A 22,285-nucleotide genomic window follows, 5' to 3' on the forward strand; every position below is an offset into this window, starting at 1 on the left:
CTATAATTACACCGGGCTCTAAAACACCAGTACACAACCTAGTGAAACAAAAAAACAAAACAAAACAAAAAGGGCTGCAAATACTACACACTAGCAGAATACTGCATCTTGATCACACATGAAAAAACATGACACAACAGATATGAAGGAAAAATACTGAACTGGAAAGTTACCTCAAGAAGTCAGACTCAGCATGCAGCAATACTAGAAAAATTGAAACTTACATGCAAATATCACAGATGCACATTTCCAAAAGCTGACATATTCCAATTAATAAATTCTGAATAAAATACTTTTTTCTACCTTTGTTGTCTGATCATTTAGTTTTTCTATTCGCTTTGGTCCCAGTGTCTTCTGTTTTATGCAGTGTCTTCTTTCCATTTGATATTTTTTCTCTCACCATGTCCACCTACCTCTTGTGTCCTTATGCGTCCTGTCTACCACTTGTAGCCCTGCCCCTATCCTTCCTCCAGTTTCAGCATCTGCCCTTAAAATGTTCTGATCCAGCCCTTAAATTGAGCAGTTTCCCATCTATGTCTTTGTCTTGCCTTGGCCTGCATTTCCCTCTCTTTTTTCCTATCCCCTGCTGTGATCAGTATTGCCCCTCTGTGTCACTAAACCCCCCCCCCCCCCCCCCCCGGTCCAGTGGTGCACCTTTGTGTTCTTATCCCTTTCCCTCCATATCTCACATCTCTTGTTTCCCTGTCACTCTCCTCTCTCTTCCCTTCTTCCCCCACCCTGGGGCCAGGATGTCTCCCTCTTTCATCCCCCTTCCCTCCCCCACAGTTCAGTATGTCTCCCTCCTAGGTCTCCAGGGTCTCTTCCCCCCCCTTTCTTTACCTAGTCAGTCAATCAGTCTTTCCCTTGCCCCCCACCCTCCAAGCTGATCCAGCATCTATGTATCCCTCTCGGCCTCTCCCTCTCCCTCCAGCACCTCTTCCTGTCTGTCTTTCCATGGGGTTTTAATACACTGTTAATCAGACATACATAACAAAATCACTGATTAAAAATCATAGTCAAATATCCAAAGTTAAAATATAAATTAGAACAGAGCGATATAAACAAACATAATAAAAGTACTTGCATAAAGAATAGCCTTGCACAGAGAAAGGTCATATAAAAACATATGAGCATGTATAAGACCATAACACAATTATATTAAACAGTGATGCATGTGAAATTGCATTCTAGATATAATGGTTGTGATGCTTACAGAAAAGCTGACAATGTGTATAATAAAATAGTTTTTATCTTATCTTAAATGTGAGTTTTGTGCATGAATGCCCAGATAACTAGTGAACACAGATCACAAATGAAAACAGATGGGACACATCTTTCTATATAAAAGGCAACCCCAACGTTCTAATGAAGCCTCACCAGAAACTTGAAGGGGGCGAGATATCCGGTTTGCCACAGACTGTGTGCCCCGCCCTCGCGCCACAACGTGATGACGTTGAGGGCGGGCGAACGACGCGTCTCGCATGACATGCAAACGGTCCCCTCGTCCATCTGATCTCGCGGTCGCCGTCGCTCACTCCTTCAATCGCCTCTCACCTCCGAGTGAAGGCGCTGCAGCAGGCAACAGATGATAGTTTCCCTTCGCCCCTCCCTCCTTCCCCTGTGTCCCGCCCTCACAGAATTTACTCAGACGACGGCGGGACAGGGAGGGAATGAGGGAGGCCCGAAGGGAAACGATCATCTGTTGCCTCTGCTGCAGCGCCTTCACACGAAGGTGAAATGCGCTGTGAGGGGCCGACGCCCCCCCAAGCAACACTGACCCCCCCTCCAAGCCCCCGAACCCCCTCCAAGCCCCCACCGTCGCAGCACATCACACCCCGCCCCCTCCGAGTCCAACCGACAACGTTCACAGCTCCTCCCACCACAAACAACAGGTGACCCTATTTAGTTCCCTGTAAGCAAGGAAGCCAGTTTGGTTGATCTCTATTTCCACTGTCCCGTGCAGACGTCATTGCTATACACTCAAAATAAACCAACCAAACAAACATATGAGCTGCTGCATCCAGGTTGTCGTTCTTTATTATTGCTTCATCTGTAACAACTGTGAAGGTGTTTCATTTGCGCCTCCCCCCCCCCCCCCCACAAACATTCACACACACACTCTCTCTAACACACACAAAACAAAAAACCTACTGGACCCACCAAAACCACAACCTGAGGATCCCTCACTTCAACCCATCACCACAGGAACGCAGACCCCCCCCCTTCAAAACTCCCTCACCACTCCCTCACAGTTCACCATCCCCACCCCCTCCCCCTAACATTCTCACTCACACACACCATCACACCCTCCCAACTTGCCTACCACGCCCACCCCTCCCTTTCCCACCCCTCAAACAACATTCTGACAACAAAAACACAATATCTATCACACACAGAAAAACACTTCACTAATGACAACAAGCCACAACACAACCTGAAGGCGGTGGGCCACCACAACCAGGCGGCGGCTGACCACAAGGCCCTGGAGAACACCTGGAAACATATGCACAAACTGGTGAGTTGCAGCGCAGTGGAAGAGGGGAGGGAGGACGGCCTGCAAATCGGACGACAAGAAAGAGGGCCGTGGAACTTGGAGGGGAGAGAGGGTGGCGTAGGACTTGGAGGGGACAGAGGAAGACAGCGAAGGAGGGGGGGGGGGGACAATCTTGCTAGCGCCCGTTTCATTTCATACAGAAACGGGCCTTTTTACTAGTACCTAATAAGGGGTGAAAAAGTGCTTCCCCTTAGTTAGCAAATCCGAATCCAAGACAGCCTAAAATGTTACAATTCCAAATCAACCTCCAGTATCAGCTTATTACACAATCCTCATAGGCGCCCCGAAACTGTGACCTTTCCTCGCCTTTCCCGCCGCCGCCCACCCCCTGCTGAGCCCGCCCTCAGCTGCCCGACCTTTCCATTCCTGCTGTGGCCACCCAGCGTTTAAACCATTTAAGTTGCAGCGACGGCTCACCTCCGCTCCAGCCATTCCCTTCTCGCTTCTTGCTCAGTGTCCCACCCTCGCGGAAACAGGAAATACCTCATCAGAGGAAGGCGGGACACTGAGCAAGAAATGAGAAGGGAAAGGCTGGAGCGGAGGTGAGCCATCGCTGTAACTTAAAAAATGTTTAAACGCCGGGCAGGAATGGAAAGGTCGGGGAGCTGAGGGCGGGCTCAGCGGGTGGTGGGCGGCGGCGGAAAAGGCGAGGAAAAGTCACAGTCTTATATGGGGTGCCTATCCCTGGAGTTATTTGTGGCTTTGTGGCTTTTTTTACTCATCTTCAGCAATTTTAGTTTAACGGCTATCTTTTAATGTCTAAGCGTTACAAAGCTTGTTTAACTGGGAAATATACCTTGAAGATTTTCAGCATACTAAGAACTTAGTGGGTATACTCTATGGCTATCAAGATGCTCTCCCTGTCCCTGTGTCTCACAGGCAGTGGTGGGAGAGAGTACTGAACTAACATTTTGCCAGATGACTGGATAGAATGGAGCAATCCCTAGCAAAAATACTGCTAAGCTATTATATTGTTGGTATCTAACTTCAGACCAACTTAACAAGTGGTTTCCCCAGTCATGTCCTGACTTAAAAACTGAATAAAAACTACATCTTTCAATTTACAGTAACCCTATTTCCAGTGGCGTAGCTAGGGTAGTTGACACCTGGGGCCGGTCATTTTTTAACACCCCCCCCCCCCAAATCCAGTACTAGGCATACCGAGAATACAAAACACTCAGGACCTATAGCGCAATTCTACCATACCATAAGCAGTCATTTCTACAAGTCACACAAGCATCTTAAACGCTACAGTGAGCACTAGAACATCAATTCACCTATTGTAAAACGAAAACAGACAGATTAGTACAGATCGTCGATCCTGCACAGTCAATGCCAACTGAAAGCCATGTCTTTTTCACAAACACAGATACACCCTAATCCACTATAGAATAAGAAATCATAAACTTTCTATTTAGACAAAAATTAAACTGAACCCCCAATGCCAGACTCTGCATGCAATGCAACACCACAGAAACAGAAAATGTCCCCTAGTACTGTGCAAAATATAAAGACAGTGGATGTAAATTTGAAAAAACTAACAAATCCGATCACCACTTTACAAATTAACAAATAGAAATAAAACAAACATAGAAAATAAAATACCATTTTATTGGACTAATACATTTAGCTTTCAGAGGCCCAAAACCTCCTTCCTCAGGTCAATACAGTATAGTGCTGTTATAGTATCCTATCTGACCTGAGGAAGGGGGTTTGTTCTCTGAAAGTTAAGTCAAAATGTAGTAAAATTAGTCCAATAAATATTACCTTATTTATATGTCTATTTATAAACATTTATTAACACATAAACACAGATACAATACTATACCCTAAAGCAAAAAAAATAAAAAATATATATTTATTTACAGTTTGTGTCTCTGGTTTTCTGCTTTCCTCATCTTCTTTTCACTGTCTTCCTTCCATCCAGCATCTATCTTCGCTCTTTCTCTGAAATCCAGTGTCTGCCCTCTCTAATGTCCCTTCCATCCAGTGTCTGCCCTCTCTCTCTGCCCCTTCCATCCACCATCTGCCCTCTTTCTCTCTCCCCCTTCCACCCACCATCTGCCCTTCTCTCTGCCCCTTCAATCCGTCTGCCCTCCCTCTCCCAATCTATCCAGGGTCTGCCCTCCCTCACGCTCCCCCCCCTTCCATCCAGGGTCTGTCCCCTCTCTCTGCCCCCTCTTTCCACCTGCACCTAGTTCCAGTTCCAGCCCACATCTCCCACCTGCCACCCTTTTCAGCCCCACTATCCCACCAGTCCCCCAGCCCTTTTCTCCCATCAGTCCTGGGCTTCAGCCCCCCGCCACTTCTCCCTGTCCCCTTTTCAGCCCCTAGTTTCCACCCCAGCCCTTTTCTCTCACCAGTCCCGAGCTTCAGCCCCAGCCAGTTCTCCCTGTCCCCTTTAAAGCCCCCAGTCCCCACAGTTTCAGCCCTGCCCCTTTTCAGCCCCCCAGTTCCAGTTTAAGACCCCTTCTCCCATGAGCACTTCCCTCCCAGTCCCCTTATCCCCTCTGAGCACCCCCCACCCCTACCCCAATCCCCTTCTCATCTCTGAGCATCCCTCCCCAGACTCCACCCCTCCCCAATCCCCTTCTCACCTCTGAGAACCCTTCTGAGCTCCCCCACCCTCCCCAATCCCCTCTGAGCACCCCCACCCCTCCCCAATCTCCCCTCTGAGCACCCCCACCCTCCCCAATCCCCTTCTCTGAGTACCCTTCTGAGCACCCCCACCCTCCCCAATCCCCTCTGAGCACCCCCACCCCTCCCCAATCCCCATTCTCCCCTCTGAGGACCCTCCTTTGAACTCCCCACCCCTCTCCACTCCCCTTCTCCCCTCTGAGCTCCCCCCCTGACCCAGTCCCATCCCCCCTCCATTGAGAGCCACAGAGCCCTCTTCTCCTGCCACTGTCTGCCTTTTTCTTTTTTTTAAAATCCGTGCAGCCATGCAGGCAGCACTTCGCGTCTGCCCTGCGTGTGCTGTGAAAGAAGTAAATCGTCAGCGCTGGTGTCGGGCCTTCCCTCGATGTCCCGTCCTCGAGGAAATAGGAAGTTACCTCACAAGAGGGCGGGACATTGAGGGAAGGCCCGAAGTCAGCGCTGGCGATTTACTTCTTTCACAGCACACGCAGGGCAGACGCGAAGCGCTGCCTGCGTGGCTGCACGGATTAAAAAAAAAAAAAAGAAAAAGGCAGGCGGTGGCAGGAGAAGAGATGCGACGGAGCACCCCCCACCCGCGGACACCCGGGGCGGACCGCCCCCACCGCCCTGCCCTTGCTACGCCACTGCCTATTTCTATTTGTGATCCCTTCTTCTGAATTTGATGAAGGTCTGTGTGTGTGTTTTGTATGTGAAGAAGTAATTTAAAGTTGTTTTATGTGGTAGTAATGACATGTGTGAAGAGGGGGGGGGGGGGGGGGGCAGGAAGGAGAGAGGATCGGAGAGCCTCCTTAATTTCTGCCCTGAGCCACAGCATGTCTAAAACCAGCCCTGCTTCTATTTTACCCTATTGCTAGTATACCATTATTGGCTAAGCTGACAAGCAATTGTTGCTGAACAAATTAAAGAGTGACTGTATACATAAGACTCAATTTTGATTTGGAAGCTTTCACAGTACTAATCTTACTAATCTCTGCTTATTACTTTGGTCTCAGATGCCAAGAAATTGTTATCCAAAGGCATTCATGGGCGGATGCATTTAGGCTGAAACTTAATGCAGAAAAAACCCAATGCCTAATACTCACCTCTCAACATAACAAGAACAAATTCACAGCCATCAACACACCAAATCTAAACCTTCCAATTTCGGACACCCTAATAATTCTTGGAGTTACCATTGATCGACACCTAACACTCGAGAGTCACGCGAAAAACACAACCAAGAAGATGTTCCACTCAATGTGGAAATTAAAAAGAGTAAGACCTTTCTTCCCAAGGACTGTTTTCCGTAACCTGGTACAATCAATGGTGCTCAGTCATCTAGACTACTGCAATGCACTCTACGCCGGATGTAAAGAGCAAATAATCAAGAAACTTCAGACAGCCCAGAACACTGCAGCTAGACTCATATTCGGTAAAACTAAATATGAACGTGCTAAACCCCTACGTGAAAATCTACACTGGCTCCCACTTAAAGAACGCATCAGGTTCAAAATATGCTCCCTGGTCCACAAAATCATTCACGGAGATGCACCAGCCTACATGTCAGACCTGATAGACTTACCACCCAGGAATGCCAAAAGATCATCCCGCACATTCCTTAATCTGCACTTCCCTAACTGCAAAGGTCTAAAATACAAACTAATGCACGCGTCAAACTTTACCTACTTGAGCACACAGTTATGGAACGCATTGTTGCGCAACTTAAAAACGATTTACGAACTAACGAACTTCCGCAAACTATTGAAGACCCATCTCTTTAACAAAGCATACCACAAAGATCAACCAATGTGAATATACACAACTCCTCCACATATATTCAGAACTGTATTACAATATCTGCTTGTTATACTTCTATCATGTTTTATCATTATCATGTTGCCCTAGATCCTTCTGTAACACTAAATGTCTATTTTCTAATATAGTTCCACCTTTCTTGATGTATTGTAAGCCACATTGAGCCTGCAAAGAGGTGGGAAAATGTGGGATACAAATGCAATAAATAAATAATAAATAAATATAAAGCAGTAACACTCTAAAATTTGCTTTAATTGCAACATTTGATACCATGGATCATGAATTGTTATTAAATTAAGCGTAGTGCATTAGGAATTGCCAGATGAGTACTTAACGGGTTTAAGTAATTTTTATGCAACAGACAATATCAGGTGTAATGAAAGACATTTTAGCATTCAGTTGGAAACCTAAATGTGAACAGTACCTGAAAAAGAAAATTGTAAACCATTTAGGGTTAGGCGGTATATAAATACTGAAAATAAATAAACTTCCACAGAGCTTCCTCTTTCATCACTTTAACTGTATAAAAAACTTACAGGGAAAAGCAGGGTTCTGATCCATGTCTAAAATCCAGATTTCTGGGATAGACCCTCCATCATTCCAGAGTCTCTCTGAAGACACGCTGTAATTCTCCTGGCTGCTTCATCATATTGAAATAGAACAAGTACTTTTAAAAGGCTATGCACCTCATCTAATAAAGAGATGGAAAGGGAGACTAGTGAAAACATATCTGTCACAGCCTCACAACTTTTACTGCCACATTCAAAAAAAATGTCATTCTCATAGTGATTAATATGTTTCAGGCACACCTATATGCTGGATCAGTGTTTTTTTTTTTTATTTGTAAATTTTATTAAAGAACCTGTTTGACAACATTCTGGAGCCTCAGACTCCTAATCATTCCAAATACAATCAATCAAACACTTTCCCCAAACCACATTTTGCTGGATCAGTGCTTTTATGTGAGTTTTTTTTTTAGCCTTCAGAGCCAAATCAGGAATACCACATTAAAAAGTCACCAGTGCCTGAATAACTGAAGTCCAGACTAGCACATGGGCTCTATTCTCAGCACCTTGCAGTAACCATAAAGACCAGCAGCAGCTCAAACAGTAGGGGTCCTTTCTTCTGAGATATGCAGTCACACATGCCTCTCTCTTTTCCTAAATACATCATGAGCCTCAAAAAATGGACATTAACGGGTGCACCATGTAGGGTATGGATAACTGGACCCTGCTTTGTGCAGCACATACAGCTCCTTCTCCTCTTCCCTGTGCTAAGCCTCCTTTGAGTCCTTCCACACACTGATAGAGCTTGAAGTACTTCCCTAGCTTCTTTTTTTAGGCTTAGTTCTCTTATATTCACAATGCCTGCTCCATAGAAGCTGGTGTGCCACACATTTTTGAAAATACAGATGCATTTGGGAATACTGTGCTAGACTGAGTAAAATATCTTGGAGTCTACATATACTTTGATGCATTAACCTATGCATTCTATGAGGAAATAGTTAAATATGCACTGAGGTTCCCCATTTATATCTTTCCAATGAGAGCTTATGTCCTCTTTCAGACTCTTAAGGTTAGTATACAAATGACTGCATGATCTCTGTATGGTTATGCAGTTCCTGGAAGTGGGAAGTTCTCCTTTGTCAGCTAGAATAGAGGAGGCTGGGTGTTCCCCTGTAGCTCAAAATGAAGCATTTCAAGTGCACTCTCCTCCTCTAGTTAATTTGTACAATTTCTTGACTTGTATGCCACTGCTCCTGAGCGTCCTGAATGAGTTTACTAGGTACATCATGAAATCTAGATGTGTTGACATTTGAATGAAATATGATTGAGGGTACACAGTGAAACATAGCTTGGTTAATATTTTGAAGACGTTGTAGCAGACACGGTGATAAAAGGAACAGAAGACTTTATTAGTAAATGAATTTTAAAAACGTGTGCCCGATATGGCCGTGTTTTGCCTTGCAGGGGCTGCTTCAGGGGCTAGACATTACTGTCAAAACAAATAAAACCAGTATGTAAATACAAGAAAAACAACTTGAGAAATAAAATTGTGAAAACATAAGTAAATAAGTAGATACCATAAAACTGTCAAACGGAACATAATACTACAACTGGACACACATATAGACTACATGATAAACAGTTCAACAAATAATTAATATCATCCTCCGAAAAGCAGCATCACTAAAACATTCAAAATGACATACACCACTAATAAAACATAAAAATGTGTGTAGGGACCAAAACTCCTTATATACCCTTATGTGTAACCAGTGGTCTCTACAACATGCGGCCCCAGTAGTACTGTTTTGCGGCCCAATAACAGATAGTTGTAAAATTGAATTTGCTCACCAGAAAGATGCGGCACCGTCCGGAGGTGGGTACAGAAGGCTCTGTGAACCTCCACTGGGTTGTGTGTGCCTGCATGTCATGGTGTGGTCAAATTTATGAGCATGTGTGTTAATATGAGGCACATGCTACTCGGCAGAGCTTCATTGGCCCTTTTCTCTCTACCTGCCTCTCAACATTGCTGCATTTTTCAGGTGAGCAAATTCAAATTTTCAGCATTATCCACTGCTTTGAGGGTAATGGTGACCTAACATATGTAGTACAACTAATGTGTTTTCTCCTATACACCTGGCTGTGGTTAATATTTAATTGGTTTCAATGATATTTCAGTGCTGTTTTAAATCAGTCTGCTCTAGACTGCATATCTGTACTACAGGAGGTTCAGCATCAACACAAGTCATTTATGCTCAAACAGCATTATGGGCAAACCAGACAGTGCCAAAAATAAAGTGAGGTTTTAAATTTTAAAAAATTGTGAAAGGAACCTCGGGGAACGGAAATCACTGTTCTGGCAGCATCTGATTTACGTGACTGGAGTGTCCTGTTTTAAATAGCATTGAGTTACACAGCCTGCTCTGTTACTGTCACGGTTGTGGCCGTGCCCTTATGTTCAGACCTACTGTTTTCTCTTTATCTAGCTCTGTGACCTCTCCGGTTTGCCTTTTTTCCTATTGTTATTCTTCCTGTAAGCCAAGCCTCGCTTTGGTCTCCCTGCTTCATTTCCTATTGTTGTTCTTCCTGTAAGCCAAGCTCGCTTTGGTCTCCCTGCTTCTGCTTCATTTCCTACTTGTAAATTTATCAGCCTACTCCTTTATAAGGACCCAGGGAGCTTTCCTACGTTGCCTTGCAAGAGGTCTCAATCTTGTGTTACCGGTTTTAGAGCTTTTCCCTGCTTGGCTTGGTTCCTGAGAGGCTTGCTCCTGAAGGTCGGTGCTCTGTTTCTCTGAGTCCTTGTGTTTCAGTGCTTTCCTTTGTTTCTGTGAGTTTGCTTTTGAATCGAGTTTCCTGAAAAGCCTGGCTGTAGAGCCACACCCTGCCCTTGGTGTCTGTATCTGTTTGATTCTACCCTTGGCTCCTGCTTTTAGTCTAGCCCTGCTTTTGACTCTTGCTACAGTTAAGCTCCGTGTTTAAGCCAACCTCTGTGTTTAGCCAAGCTCTGTTTCTGTATTCCCTGTTCTGTTTCCTGTGTGTGTAGTTCTTGTCTGTTTATTCTGAGAGTCTGTAGAAGCCAGCATTGTCCCTAATTACCTCACTGCTATGCAGGTGTGTCTGCTGCCTCTCAATCTGCCTGGCCTTTCCCTTCCAGCTGTGGATGCTGGTAAGCACATTGCTTCTGTTTGTCTTCACTTGTTTGCTTATCCTTTGCCGCCATGTTTGCTTCCTACTCTTGAGCTCTGTTTTCTGCAAGTTCTGTTCCTGTGTGTGTTTGAGCCAGGTTCTGCTCCGGCTCTATGTTTGAGCTAGTTCTGTCCCAGTTCCCTGCTAAGCCAGTCTCTTTCAGTATCCTGTTCCAACCAAGCAAGTCCCATTCAGTATCCTGTTCCAGCCAAGCCAAGTCCCATTCAGTATCCTGTTCCAGCCAAGCCAAGTCCCTTCCAGTATCCTGTTCCAGCCAAGCCAAGCCCCTTTCAGTATCCTGTTCCAGCCAAGCCCATTTCGGTATCCTGTTCCAGCCAAGCCAAGCCTGTTACAGAATCCGGTTCCAGTCAAGCCAAGCCTGTTCCACAATCCGGTTCCAGCCAAGCCCTGTTAGAGAATCTTGAATCCTGTTCCAGCCAAGCCTGTTTGAGAATCCTGAATCCTGTTTGAGAATCCTGAATCCTGTTCCAGCCAAGCCTGTTTGAGAATCCTGAATCCTGTTTGAGAATCCTGAATCCTGTTCCAGCCAAGCCTGTTTGAGAATCCTGAAGCCTGTTTGAGAATCCTGAATCCTACATAAGTACATAAGTAATGCCACACTAGGAAAAGACCAAGGGTCTATCGAGCCCAGCATCCTGTCCACGACAGCGGCCAATCCAGGCCAAGGGCACCTGGCAAGCTTCCCAAACGTACAAACATTCTATACATGTTATTCCTGGAATTGTGGATTTTTCCCAAGTCTATTTAGTAGTGGTTTATGGACTTGTCCTTTAGGAAACCGTCTAACCCCTTTTTAAACTCTGCCAAGCTAACCGCCTTCACCACGTTCTCCGGCAACGAATTCCAGAGTTTAATTACGCGTTGGGTGAAGAAACATTTTCTTCAATTTGTTTTAAATTTACTACACTGTAGTTTCATCGCATGCCCCCTAGTCCTAGTATTTTTGGAAAGCGTGAACAGACGCTTCACATCCACCTGTTCCACTCCACTCATTATTTTATATACCTCTATCATGTCTCCCCTCAGCCGTCTCTTCTTCAAGCTGAAAAGCCCTAGCCTCCTTAATCTTTCTTCATAGGGAAGTCGTCCCATTCCCGCTATCATTTTAGTCACCCTTCGCTGCACCTTTTCCAATTCCACTATATCTTTCTTGAGATGCAGCGACCAGAATTGAACACAATATTCAAGGTGCGGTCGCACCATGGAGTGATATAACGGCATTATAACATCCTCACACCTGTTTTCCATACCTTTCCTAATAATACCCAACATTCTATTCGCTTTCTGAGCCACAGCAGCACACTGAGCAAAAGGTTTCAGTGTATTATCGACGACGCTGCAGACATCCGGTGCATAAACGTCCATTTCTATGGGGACAAATTCTGTTCTAAAACACTGGTAAACATTAGATGTACTGATCTGCCTGTCTCAATTTCTACTTCTACGATCTGTCTAAAATGGGGGTGCAAGTAAGTAAAATTCAAATATAAAAGTCGCCCACTAAGAAAAAGTATCCAAAAGCTTTGATAAACAAAATGAGCTTTCAAGAGTTTACAATAGTGAGCATAAATCTTTCCAAACATGCAGCCTTAGGAAGCCTGTTCTACAGCTGGTGCAGCTCATAAATATACGAGCTCTAGTTCTGGAAAATTTACTTTGTTTCACAGATGGTTTACATAAATAATTACCCAAATTAGTTTGAAATAGTAATATTAAATGGTGTGACACCTTGTAACTCCAAAATTCCACAATCGGGATCGTTTCTAATAAATCAACAAGCAACCTCAAACCTCCTCATAGGGAACACACTGCAACATTAGCTTAGTCCACTATTTTAATAAAGGAGTAGAATACTATCACTGGTTCCAGTGAGGAGGAAGAAGAGAAAAAAAAAACCCCGCAAAAACTCATAACTACATGAGAAAAACGGATGGCATAAAAACTCACCTTCTCCTTCACTGACTAAAGAGTTAAACAAGGTGAAACACCTCTCTTCCAATCAAGTGTATCTTGCGTCCCCCCAAACACACTCATCAATTTGAAGCCTGGTCCCTTAACCTAAACCTGCCCGCCCAATTTTTCAAAGTGAACAAAATAAAACAATGTCTTTAGGAAAATCGCAGGCTTATCTAACCCACACAGTCTTTCCACAAGTCAGTTTTCCACAAAAACCAGTCACTTATCTGCTTATTGATTATTCCAGGCTCGGTTAGTTTTGTAAATCCAGGCTGATGGTAATGAAAGTGGAGAAGACACCATACTGTTCAGTTTAAACCTTTGACACCATCCCGTGTCTCCCTTCAACAAGTGCGCCTTGTTTCGCCGATATACAAGCTGCTTCAGGAAGGGTACTGTGTCGGATCCTTACATGGTCCTCTCAAAATCACCAAACAGACCATAAATACATGCATGTATTTATGTCTTCTCCACTTTCATTACCATCAGCCTGGATTTACAAAACTAACCGAGCCTGGAATAATCAATAAGCAGATGTGACTGGTTTTTGTGGAAAACTGACTTGTGGAAAGACTGTGTGGGTTAGATAAGCCTGCGATTTTCCTAAAGACATTGTTTTATTTTGTTCACTTTGAAAAATTGGGTGGGCAGGTTTAGGTTAAGGGGCCAGGCTTCAAATTGATGAGTGTGTTTGGGGGGACGCAAGATACACTTGATTGGAAGAGAGGTGTTTCACCTTGTTTAACTCTTTAGTCAGTGAAGGAGAAGGTGAGTTTTTATGCCATCCGTTTTTCTCATGTAGTTATGAGTTTTTGCGGTTGTTTTTTTTTTTTTCTCTTCTTCCTCCTTACTGGAACCAGTGATAGTATTTTACTCCTTTATTAAAATAGTGGACTAAGCTAATGTTGCAGTGTGTTCCCTATGAGGAGGTTTGAGGTTCCTTGTTGATTTATTAGAAACGATCCCGATTGTGGAATTTTGGAGTTACAAGGTGTCACACCATTTAATATTACTATTTCAAACTAATTTGGGTAATTAGAACTTAAATTAAGAAGGTTTGGAATTTCCCAGTTTTTTTCATATAGAGTATTTTCTTACATAAATAATTCCCAGAATATGATTTCAATTGACACCTTGACAGATAAAAACAAAACAGATCCTTTTTAGCTAGGAATGATCTTCTGAAACAGTTTTGTATAGAAGAAAATTATTTGTAGTTTAGAGGAGGGATGAGAGTTATTGTGTTATGTTTTGGGGTCTCTTATTAGGTAAGATGGCTATTCATATCTCATTGTTTGGCATCGTAAGTACATAAGTATTGCCATATGGGACAGATAGTCCATCAAGCACCAGCATCCTGTTTCCAACAGTGGCCAATCCAGGTCACAAGTACCTGGCAAACCCAAAACAGTACAATATATTTTATGCAACTTATCCTAGAAATAAGCAGTGGATTTTCCCAAGTCCGCTGTAATAATGGTCTATGGACTTTTTCCTTTAGAAGCCATCCAAAGCTTTTTTAACAACCCCGCTAAGCTAACTGCTTTTACTACATTCTCTGGCAACGAATTCCAGAGATAAGTTTACACACTGAGAGAAGAACACAGATTCGTTTTAAATTTACAGCTCTAATGTTTTGGCCTATTTGTTCTATTATTGCTAAGTTTATTGTTCATTGCTATAAGCTTTGATCAGGGTACTTAATAAATATAAATAAATGAATGCTAAAGGTAATACCAGTCATTCAGATGCAAGAGCAGAAGGATGGTATTCAGAGGGTTCAATCTGAACTTGTCTCTGAAAAGGAACTTCCTGAGATCTCTCAGATCCAGAAAGGGTCTCCCACCTTCAGGTTTCTCTGGAATTAAAGAAATACATTGAGTGGAAACCACTGTTGATCTCCTTCTATGGGAGTTATCGTCTGTCAGAGAACACCCCATCTTTACTGGTTCAGGCTATGAATGGACAGTTAGAAGTACTGCAAGAACAATTTATGTAATAACCCTGCCTTATTATTTTCAGTATCCATATGTCCCTTATGATGTGCTGCTAGGATTTGGCATAATGTTGGATTTTTATCCCTGTTGGAAGGTGGATCCTAGTGTAGATTGAGAGACTGGTATTCTGTTCTGGGAAAGGTTTTGCCTGAATGTTTATTTGTGACTTACAGTGCCTCCTTATCTTTGTTTAAGTCTCAGGGTTGCTAATGAGGCCTTTGCCGGGGATAACTGGTGGTCGAACATCTTTGCTGGAAGAATACTCTTCTCTAAGAGAAAGACTGGTTCTTGAAGTTGTAGACGGTTCAGTCATTGCAGTGGAAAGTGTTTGGAGGACAGAACCTGAATTGTATCAAACTCCCTCTCTCCCCTTACTTTAATTCCAAACAGAGTTCCGCCTGTGCATAGTCACAACAATTCAATAAAGTATGTGTTAATAATTATGCACCAATTACTACAGACTGAACGAATTTCGGCGTTGGCACCAATTCTCTTCCAAACAGGATTCCTTTGAGTTTATCCCATGCATTTTTGAATTCCATTACCATTTTCATCTCCACCACCTCATGTGGGGGGCATTCCAGGTATCTATCACCCTCTCCATGAAAAAGTACTTCCTGACATTATTCCTAAGTCCCCCCCCCCCCCCCCCCCGCAACCTCAATTCATGTCCTCTAGATCCACCACCTTCCCATCTTGGAAAGGTCATTAGTAAATTAATACCTTTCAAATGTTTGAATGTCTGTATCATATCCTTACATGCATTTTATGATAGGCTCTGCCACACGCAAATATATTGTGGGAATTTTCCACCTGCCAAACGGACATCTGAATTCCCTTCTCCATGTCATCACACACAATTTGATAACAATGCAAACCTTATATTAACAGATACCAAATGGACACCTGTACTGTGGTCAGACCATTACAAGCACATATTACCCTCCTATGGAGAATGAAAGACACAACTAACAAACAAACACGAAAAACTTACACCACGAGAGGAAAAAATAGATCCTGTAAAATTCTGGCAACAGATCTACCACAACGAAATGGACCATAAGGCAGACACAATCCAATTCCTCTCAGAATGGGATAATAGATGCAAATCAATACTAGACATCATTGCCCCAATCCAAACCAGAACGTGTCTTTACACGTGTCCCCGCAGGCTCTGTCCTCATCTGAAGAAGCCTCAAACATGTATGATTTTATATTTAAATTTTTTTATAAGTATAAAAAGGATATGTTGTGCAACTGTTTTATAAATCACAAATAGAAAACAATAATAATAACGAGCAACTTATAACCCCGCCCCCACCCTCTACCCTTCCAATTCCAACAACAGCTGACTTCTACTACCCCAAGAAACCCTAATCCACCCTTTTAAAATGTCCAGGGGTACAAAATACAACCCATTCTGTACGCCCTAGTGAGGAAGAAATATGCCCTATGAAGCACTGTTATGATTTTTTAATCTGTGGATGAATAAGAAGTCATCAACAATCTCAGGATTCAGTCTAGCTCTCCTGTCTTCCACAGTCATTCCTGCAATAGAAAATATCTTCTGAGAAGATGTGATGGTAGCAGGAATGTAGAGGATCCCATATGTAAATTTTGCTAGCTTGTTTTTCCAAAAAATGAAAACATCATCGCCTACATCACTCGAACATAAATAACTGTCCAATTCATTAACATCCTTCAAAGTAGAGAATGACACGGGGACAGAGTTTGCGCCCCCATCCTGTCTCCGTGGGATCTGTCCCTGTCCCATTTTCTAAATGGCAGAAATCGTAGCTACCTTTCCGGGGTGGACACTATCCCTGCCTGGACCGTACACATACCAGCGTAGACTGGTGTATTTTCAAATCTAAATGCGCACTTGTAAGTTCCACCCGAACTCGGCCTTTGTACTTGCCTCCAGGCAACGTACAAACTGTGCTACATACTTTTACACCCGCCAATCCAGTGTAACAGCCCCTTTACATCCTGTTCCAGCCAAGCCTGTTTGAGATCCTGAATCCTGTTCCTGCCTTGTTTATTGTCTTGCTTCTGTTATTCTGTTACCTAGCTCCTACCCTGTCTTGCCTGTCTAGGTGTGCTTTGTCTTGTCTCTTTCAGTCTAGTCCTGTCCGGATCCAGTCCTTGCCTTGATTTGCCCTTTTCTGGACCCAGTTTTAATCTACTTCCACCGTGTTTTGCCTTGTCTTGCATTTCTGGGTCCCAGTCTTAATCCAGTTCCGAGTCTTGCCTTGTCCTGTCTGGGTTCCAGTTCTGGCCCTTTGCCTTCTTTTCCTTGCCTCGTCTGGATCCGGTTCTTGTGTTGTCCATTGTGTTTAGTTACCTCTGTCCTGCCTTGTTGTGACAGTTACTCAGCACAAAAACCACTTGCAGCTCCACTTTCATTACTAAAGAACCAAATATATATAAAAAAGCCACTTGAAACTCTAAGAAAATGGGTTAAAACAATAACATTAAAAAAACATTTAAAAAATGCCATGCGTTCCAATGACAACATAGGGAACAAAATGGCCACTGTGATAAAAACAAAAAGAAAAAAACCCCTCACCGCCCCTTAAAAAACCTTCGCGTTCACAAACAAAGGGCTGAAACAAGAAGGGCACATGGTGCTCACCTAAATCACCCCCTTATCTTGCACGTCATTTCTCACCTTGAGTACTGTAATTCACTTTATGCTGGCCTTCCCCTTTTATCCATCAAACGTCTTCAACTGGTACAATCAACAGCTGTTAAACAGTTGTACAATGCTCACCATTTCAACCATGTCACTCCCCTCCTCTGAACAGTGGCTTCCTGTCTCTACTCACATTATCTTTAAAACTCTTCTGCAGGTTTACAATCAAGGACTCCACTGGCACGTGCTTACCTCATACAGCGAGGTTACTAACCTGTAGCAAGTATTCTCCGAGGACAGCAGGCTGATTCACTGATGGGTGACGTCCACGGCAGCCCCAGGATCGGAAGATCTTCCTAGAAACAGAAGTTTGCTAGCTCTCGTGAGATCTGCATGCATCGCGCATGAGCGACCATCTTCCTGCCCGCTACAGCGTGCTCCTCAGTCCAGTATAAAGCAAAGACAAGGGAAGACACAAATCCAAAGGGGAGGAGGGCAGGATTGTGAGAACAATCAGCCTGCTGTCCTCGGAGAATACCTGCTACAGGTTAGTAACCTTGCTTTCTCCGAGGACAAACAGGCTGCTTGTTCTCTCTGATGGGGTATTCCTAGCCCCCAGGCTCACTCAAAACAACAAACATTGGTCAATTAGGCCTCGCAACAGCGAGGACATAACTGAGATTGACCTAAATAGAACCAACTAACTGAGAGTGCAGCCTGGAACAGAATAAAAAATGGGCCTAGGGGGGTGGAGTTGGATTCTAAACCCCAAACAGATTCTGCAGCACCAACTGCCCAAACCGACTGTCGCGTCGGGTATCCTGCTGTAGGCAGTAATGAGATGTGAATGTGTGGACTGATGACCACATCACAGCCTTGCAAATCTCTTCAATAGTGGCTGACTTCAAGTGGGCCACTGACGCCGCCATGGCTCTAACACTATGAGCTGTGACATGACCCTCAAGAGCCAGCCCAGTTTGGGCGTAAGTGAAGGAAATGCAATCTGCTAGCCAATTTGAGACGGTGCGTTTCCCGACAGCCACTCCCCTTCTATTGGGGTCAAAAGAAATAAACAATTGGGCGGACTGTCTGTGTGGGCTTGTCCGCTCCAGATAGAAAGCCAATGCTCTCTTGCAGTCCAATGTGTGCACCTGACGTTCAGCAGGGTGGGTTTGAGGCCAGGGAAAGAATGTTGGCAAGACAATTGACTGGTTAAGCTGGAACTCCGACACCACCTTTGGCAAAAACTTAGGGTGAGTGTGGAGGACTACTCTGTTATGATGAAATTTGGTATAAGGAGCATGGGCTACCAAGGTTTGAAGCTCACTGACTCTACGAGCTGAAGTGACTGCCACCAAGAAAATGACCTTCCAGGTCAAGTACTTCAGATGGCAAGAATTCAGTGGCTCAAAAGGAGGTTTCATCAGCTGGGTGAGAACGACATTGAGATCCCATGACACAGGAGGAGGTTTGATAGGGGGCTTTGACAAAAGCAAACCTCTCATGAATCAAACAACTAAAGGCTGTCCCGAGATAGGTAATGAAAAGCACTAATTGCACTAAGATGAACACTTACAGAGTTGGTCTTAAGACCAGCCTCAGACAAGTACAGAAGGTATTCAAGCAGGGTCTGTGTAGGACAAGAACGAGGATCTAGGGCCTGGCTGTCACACCAGACGGCAAACCTCTTCCACTTGGAAGCATAACACCTGTTCGTGGAATCTTTCCTGGAAGCAAGCAAGACTCGGGAGACACCCTCAGAAAGACCCAAGGAGGCAAAGTCTATGCTCTCAACATCCAGGCCGTGAGAGCTAGGGACTGGAGGCTGGGATGCAGAAGCGCCCCCTCGTTCTGAGTTATGAGGGTTAGAAAACACTCCAATCTCCACGGTTCTTCGGAGGACAACTCCAGAAGAAGAGGGAACCAGATCTGTCGCGGCCAGAATGGAGCGATCAAAATTTATTTATTGCATTTGTATCCCACGTTTTCCCACCTCTTTGCAGGCTCAATGTGGCTTACAATACATCATGGATACTGGAAATGAGAAGAGGATATACATTTGGTTTTACAGAAGGATTTTAGGTTACATGGTCATGAAGTACAAGATAGTGGTATTACAGAAGACATTATTAGACCTTAAAAATACAAGATAGTGGTGTAGCAGAGACACTGTAAGACATTAGACGCGTTACGACGTTTCTGGGTGCATTTGGAGATTTTACATGTTTTGATCTTTGTGGTATATTTTTTCAAAGAGATGAGTCTTTAGTAGTTTGCGGAAGTTGGCCAGTTCATAGGTCGCTTTCAAATAGCGTGGTAGCATGTTCCAGAGTTGCGTGCTCATGTAGGAGAAGGTAGAGGCGTGTATTAATTTTTATTTCAGACCTTTGCAGTTGGGGAAATGAAGATTAAGGAATGTTCGAGAAGATTTTTTTGCATTCCTGGGTGGCAGGTCTATTAGGTCCGACATGTAGGCTGGGGCAGCTCCATGGATAGTTTTATGAACGAGGGTGCATACTTTTTTGAGAATTTGTTCTTTGCAGCCAGCGTAGAGTGAGTTGTAATAGTCCAGATTACTGAGTACCAGTGATTGTACCAAATTGCGGAAGACGGTCCTTGGAAAAAATGGTCTTACTCTTTTTAATTTCCACATTGAGTGAAACATCTTTGTTTTTTGCATGATTCTCAAGTGTTAGGTGCTGATCAATGGTGACTCCAAGAATTTTTAGGGTATTCGAGATTGGTAGATTTAGTTTTGGTGTGTTGATGGTGGTAAATTTGTCCTTGTTGTGTTGCGAGGTGAGCACTAGGCATTGGGTTTTTTTCTGCGTTAATTTTCAGCTGAAATGCATCTGCCCAAGAATGCATGATATGTAGACTTTGGTTAATTTCATTGGAAATTTCACTTAGGTCTTGTTTGAATGGAATGAAGATCGTTACATCGTCGGCGTATATGTACGGGTGAGGTTTTGCATCAATAGTAGTTTGGCCAGGGGTGTCATCATTAAGTTGAATATGGTCGGTGAGAGGGGGGATCCCTGTGGAACTCCGCATTCAGGTATCCATGTGGCTGATGTAGTCGAATTTGTTGTCACCTGATATGAGAGTGTAGTTAGGAACCCCTTAAACCAATTTAGAACTTTGCCTCCGATGCCGAAGTATTCGAGAATGTGTAATAAAATTCCATGATCAACCATGTCAAAGGCGCTTGACATGTTGAATTGTAGAATTAGTATGTTCTTGCCGGTTGCTATCATTTGTTTGAATTTGGTCATAAGCGTAACTAGTACGGTTTCGGTACTGTGGTTAGAGCGAAATCCTGACTGGGAGTCGTGTAGTATTGCGAACTTGTCTAGATACTCTGTGAGTTGTTTGGTCGCCAGCCCTTCTGTTATTTTGGTAATTAATGGAATGGATGCTACTGGTCTATAGTTAGTTAATTCATTGGCATTTTTCTTTGCGTCTTTAGGTATGGGGGTGAGTAAAATGTTTCCTTTCTCCCTTGGGAAGAGTCCATTTTGTAGCACAAAGTTCACGTGGTTCGTTAGGTCTGTTATGAATTGCTGAGGGGCTGATTTCATAAGGTTATTTGGGCATACATCTAATTTGCAATGAGATTTGGCGAATCTTTTAAGTGTTTGTGAGATGAGATCCTCTGATAGTATTTCAAATTCAGTCCAGATCCTAACTGCAGGGTATTCTCCGGGGTCTGGGTCTAGGCAGTCTAGGAGTGTAGTGTATTCGATGGGACTGACAGGTATTTTGAGTCGCAGTTGTATGATTTTCTCTTTGAAGTACTTCGCAAGGTTGTCAGCTCCTGGTGTGTCTTTGCTGTTATTCGTGACTGGTGTGGTGTCTAACAATTTATTCACGAGTTGGAAGAGTTTGTGTGTGTCTTTGTAATTTGGTCCAATTTCAGTTTTGTAGTATAGTCTTTTGGATTGTCTTATGCTATATTTATATTTCCTTCGGAGTTGTTTCCAAGCGTTAAGTGTGGGATCGTCTTTCTTTTTGTTCCACGCTCGTTCTAATTTCCTAACTTGTGTTTTGAGTTTTTTCAGTTCTTCATTAAACCATGGAATTGAGTTCTTTCTGTGCGAAGTTCTGGTTTGGATTGGGGCAATGATGTCTAGTATTGATTTGCATCTATTATCCCATTCTGAGAGGAATTGGATTGTGTCTGCCTTTATTGTCCAGAATTTTACCGGATCTATTTTTCCTCTCGTGGTGTAAGTTTTTCGTGTTTGTTTGTTAGTTGTGTCTTTCATTCTCCATAGAAGGGTAATATGTGCTTTGTAATGGTCTGACCACAGTACAGGTGTCCATTTGGTATCTGTTAATATAAGGTTTGCATTGTTATCAAATTTGTGTGTGATGATATCTAATGTGTGTCCTTTGGTGTGAGTTGGTTGCAAATTTGGTTCTTGGAGATCCCATAGTAGTAGGAACTCTTTGCATTCTTGGGTATTTGTTGTGGTGGTATCTTCAAGGTGTAGGTTGATGTCTCCTAGTATGATGAGGTTTGAGGCAGAGATGCAGGTGTTTGAAATAAAGTCCATGAAGTGTGTTTGGGAGTCTTGCCAATTGCCTGGTGGTCTATAAAGTATAACTGCGTTCAGTTGTTCCTGCAGCTTTGGGTTATTGATTCTTATTGAGGCAATTTCGAGTTGTGGCAGTATGGATTCAGCTATATTTGTAATGGTGAATTCAGATTTGTATATTATGGCTATTCCTCCACCTCTTTTACCATTTCTTGTCCAATGGGTAATTTTGTATCCAGGTGGGCATATTTTTAAGATGATAGGGTCTTTAAGGTCGTGTATCCAGGTTTCTGTGATGAATAGGAAGTCAAGGTTGTCTGCCGTAATCCAGTCTGTTATATCCTGTGTTTTGCTTACTACGGATCTGGAATTTACGTATCCCATTTGGATTGAAAGGTAGGGTTCGGTCCGGGACGCAGCTGTATTAATTCTTATTA

General features: G+C 43.5%; 1 protein-coding gene across 1 annotated transcript in view; it reads right to left on the reverse strand.

Annotated features, from left to right (window-relative positions):
* The window catches only part of ELP1 (elongator complex protein 1), a 1,128,708-nt gene that overhangs the window by 16,958 nt on the left and 1,089,465 nt on the right, over positions 1-22,285 (reverse strand). Inside the window, 1 exon segment of the mRNA XM_030194341.1 lies at positions 7,543-7,697. Coding sequence (XP_030050201.1) covers positions 7,570-7,697 — 128 coding nt within the window. The 3' untranslated portion in view covers positions 7,543-7,569.

Source organism: Microcaecilia unicolor, chromosome 2 (assembly GCF_901765095.1).
Source record: "Microcaecilia unicolor chromosome 2, aMicUni1.1, whole genome shotgun sequence".
NCBI classification, from domain to species: domain Eukaryota; kingdom Metazoa; phylum Chordata; class Amphibia; order Gymnophiona; family Siphonopidae; genus Microcaecilia; species Microcaecilia unicolor.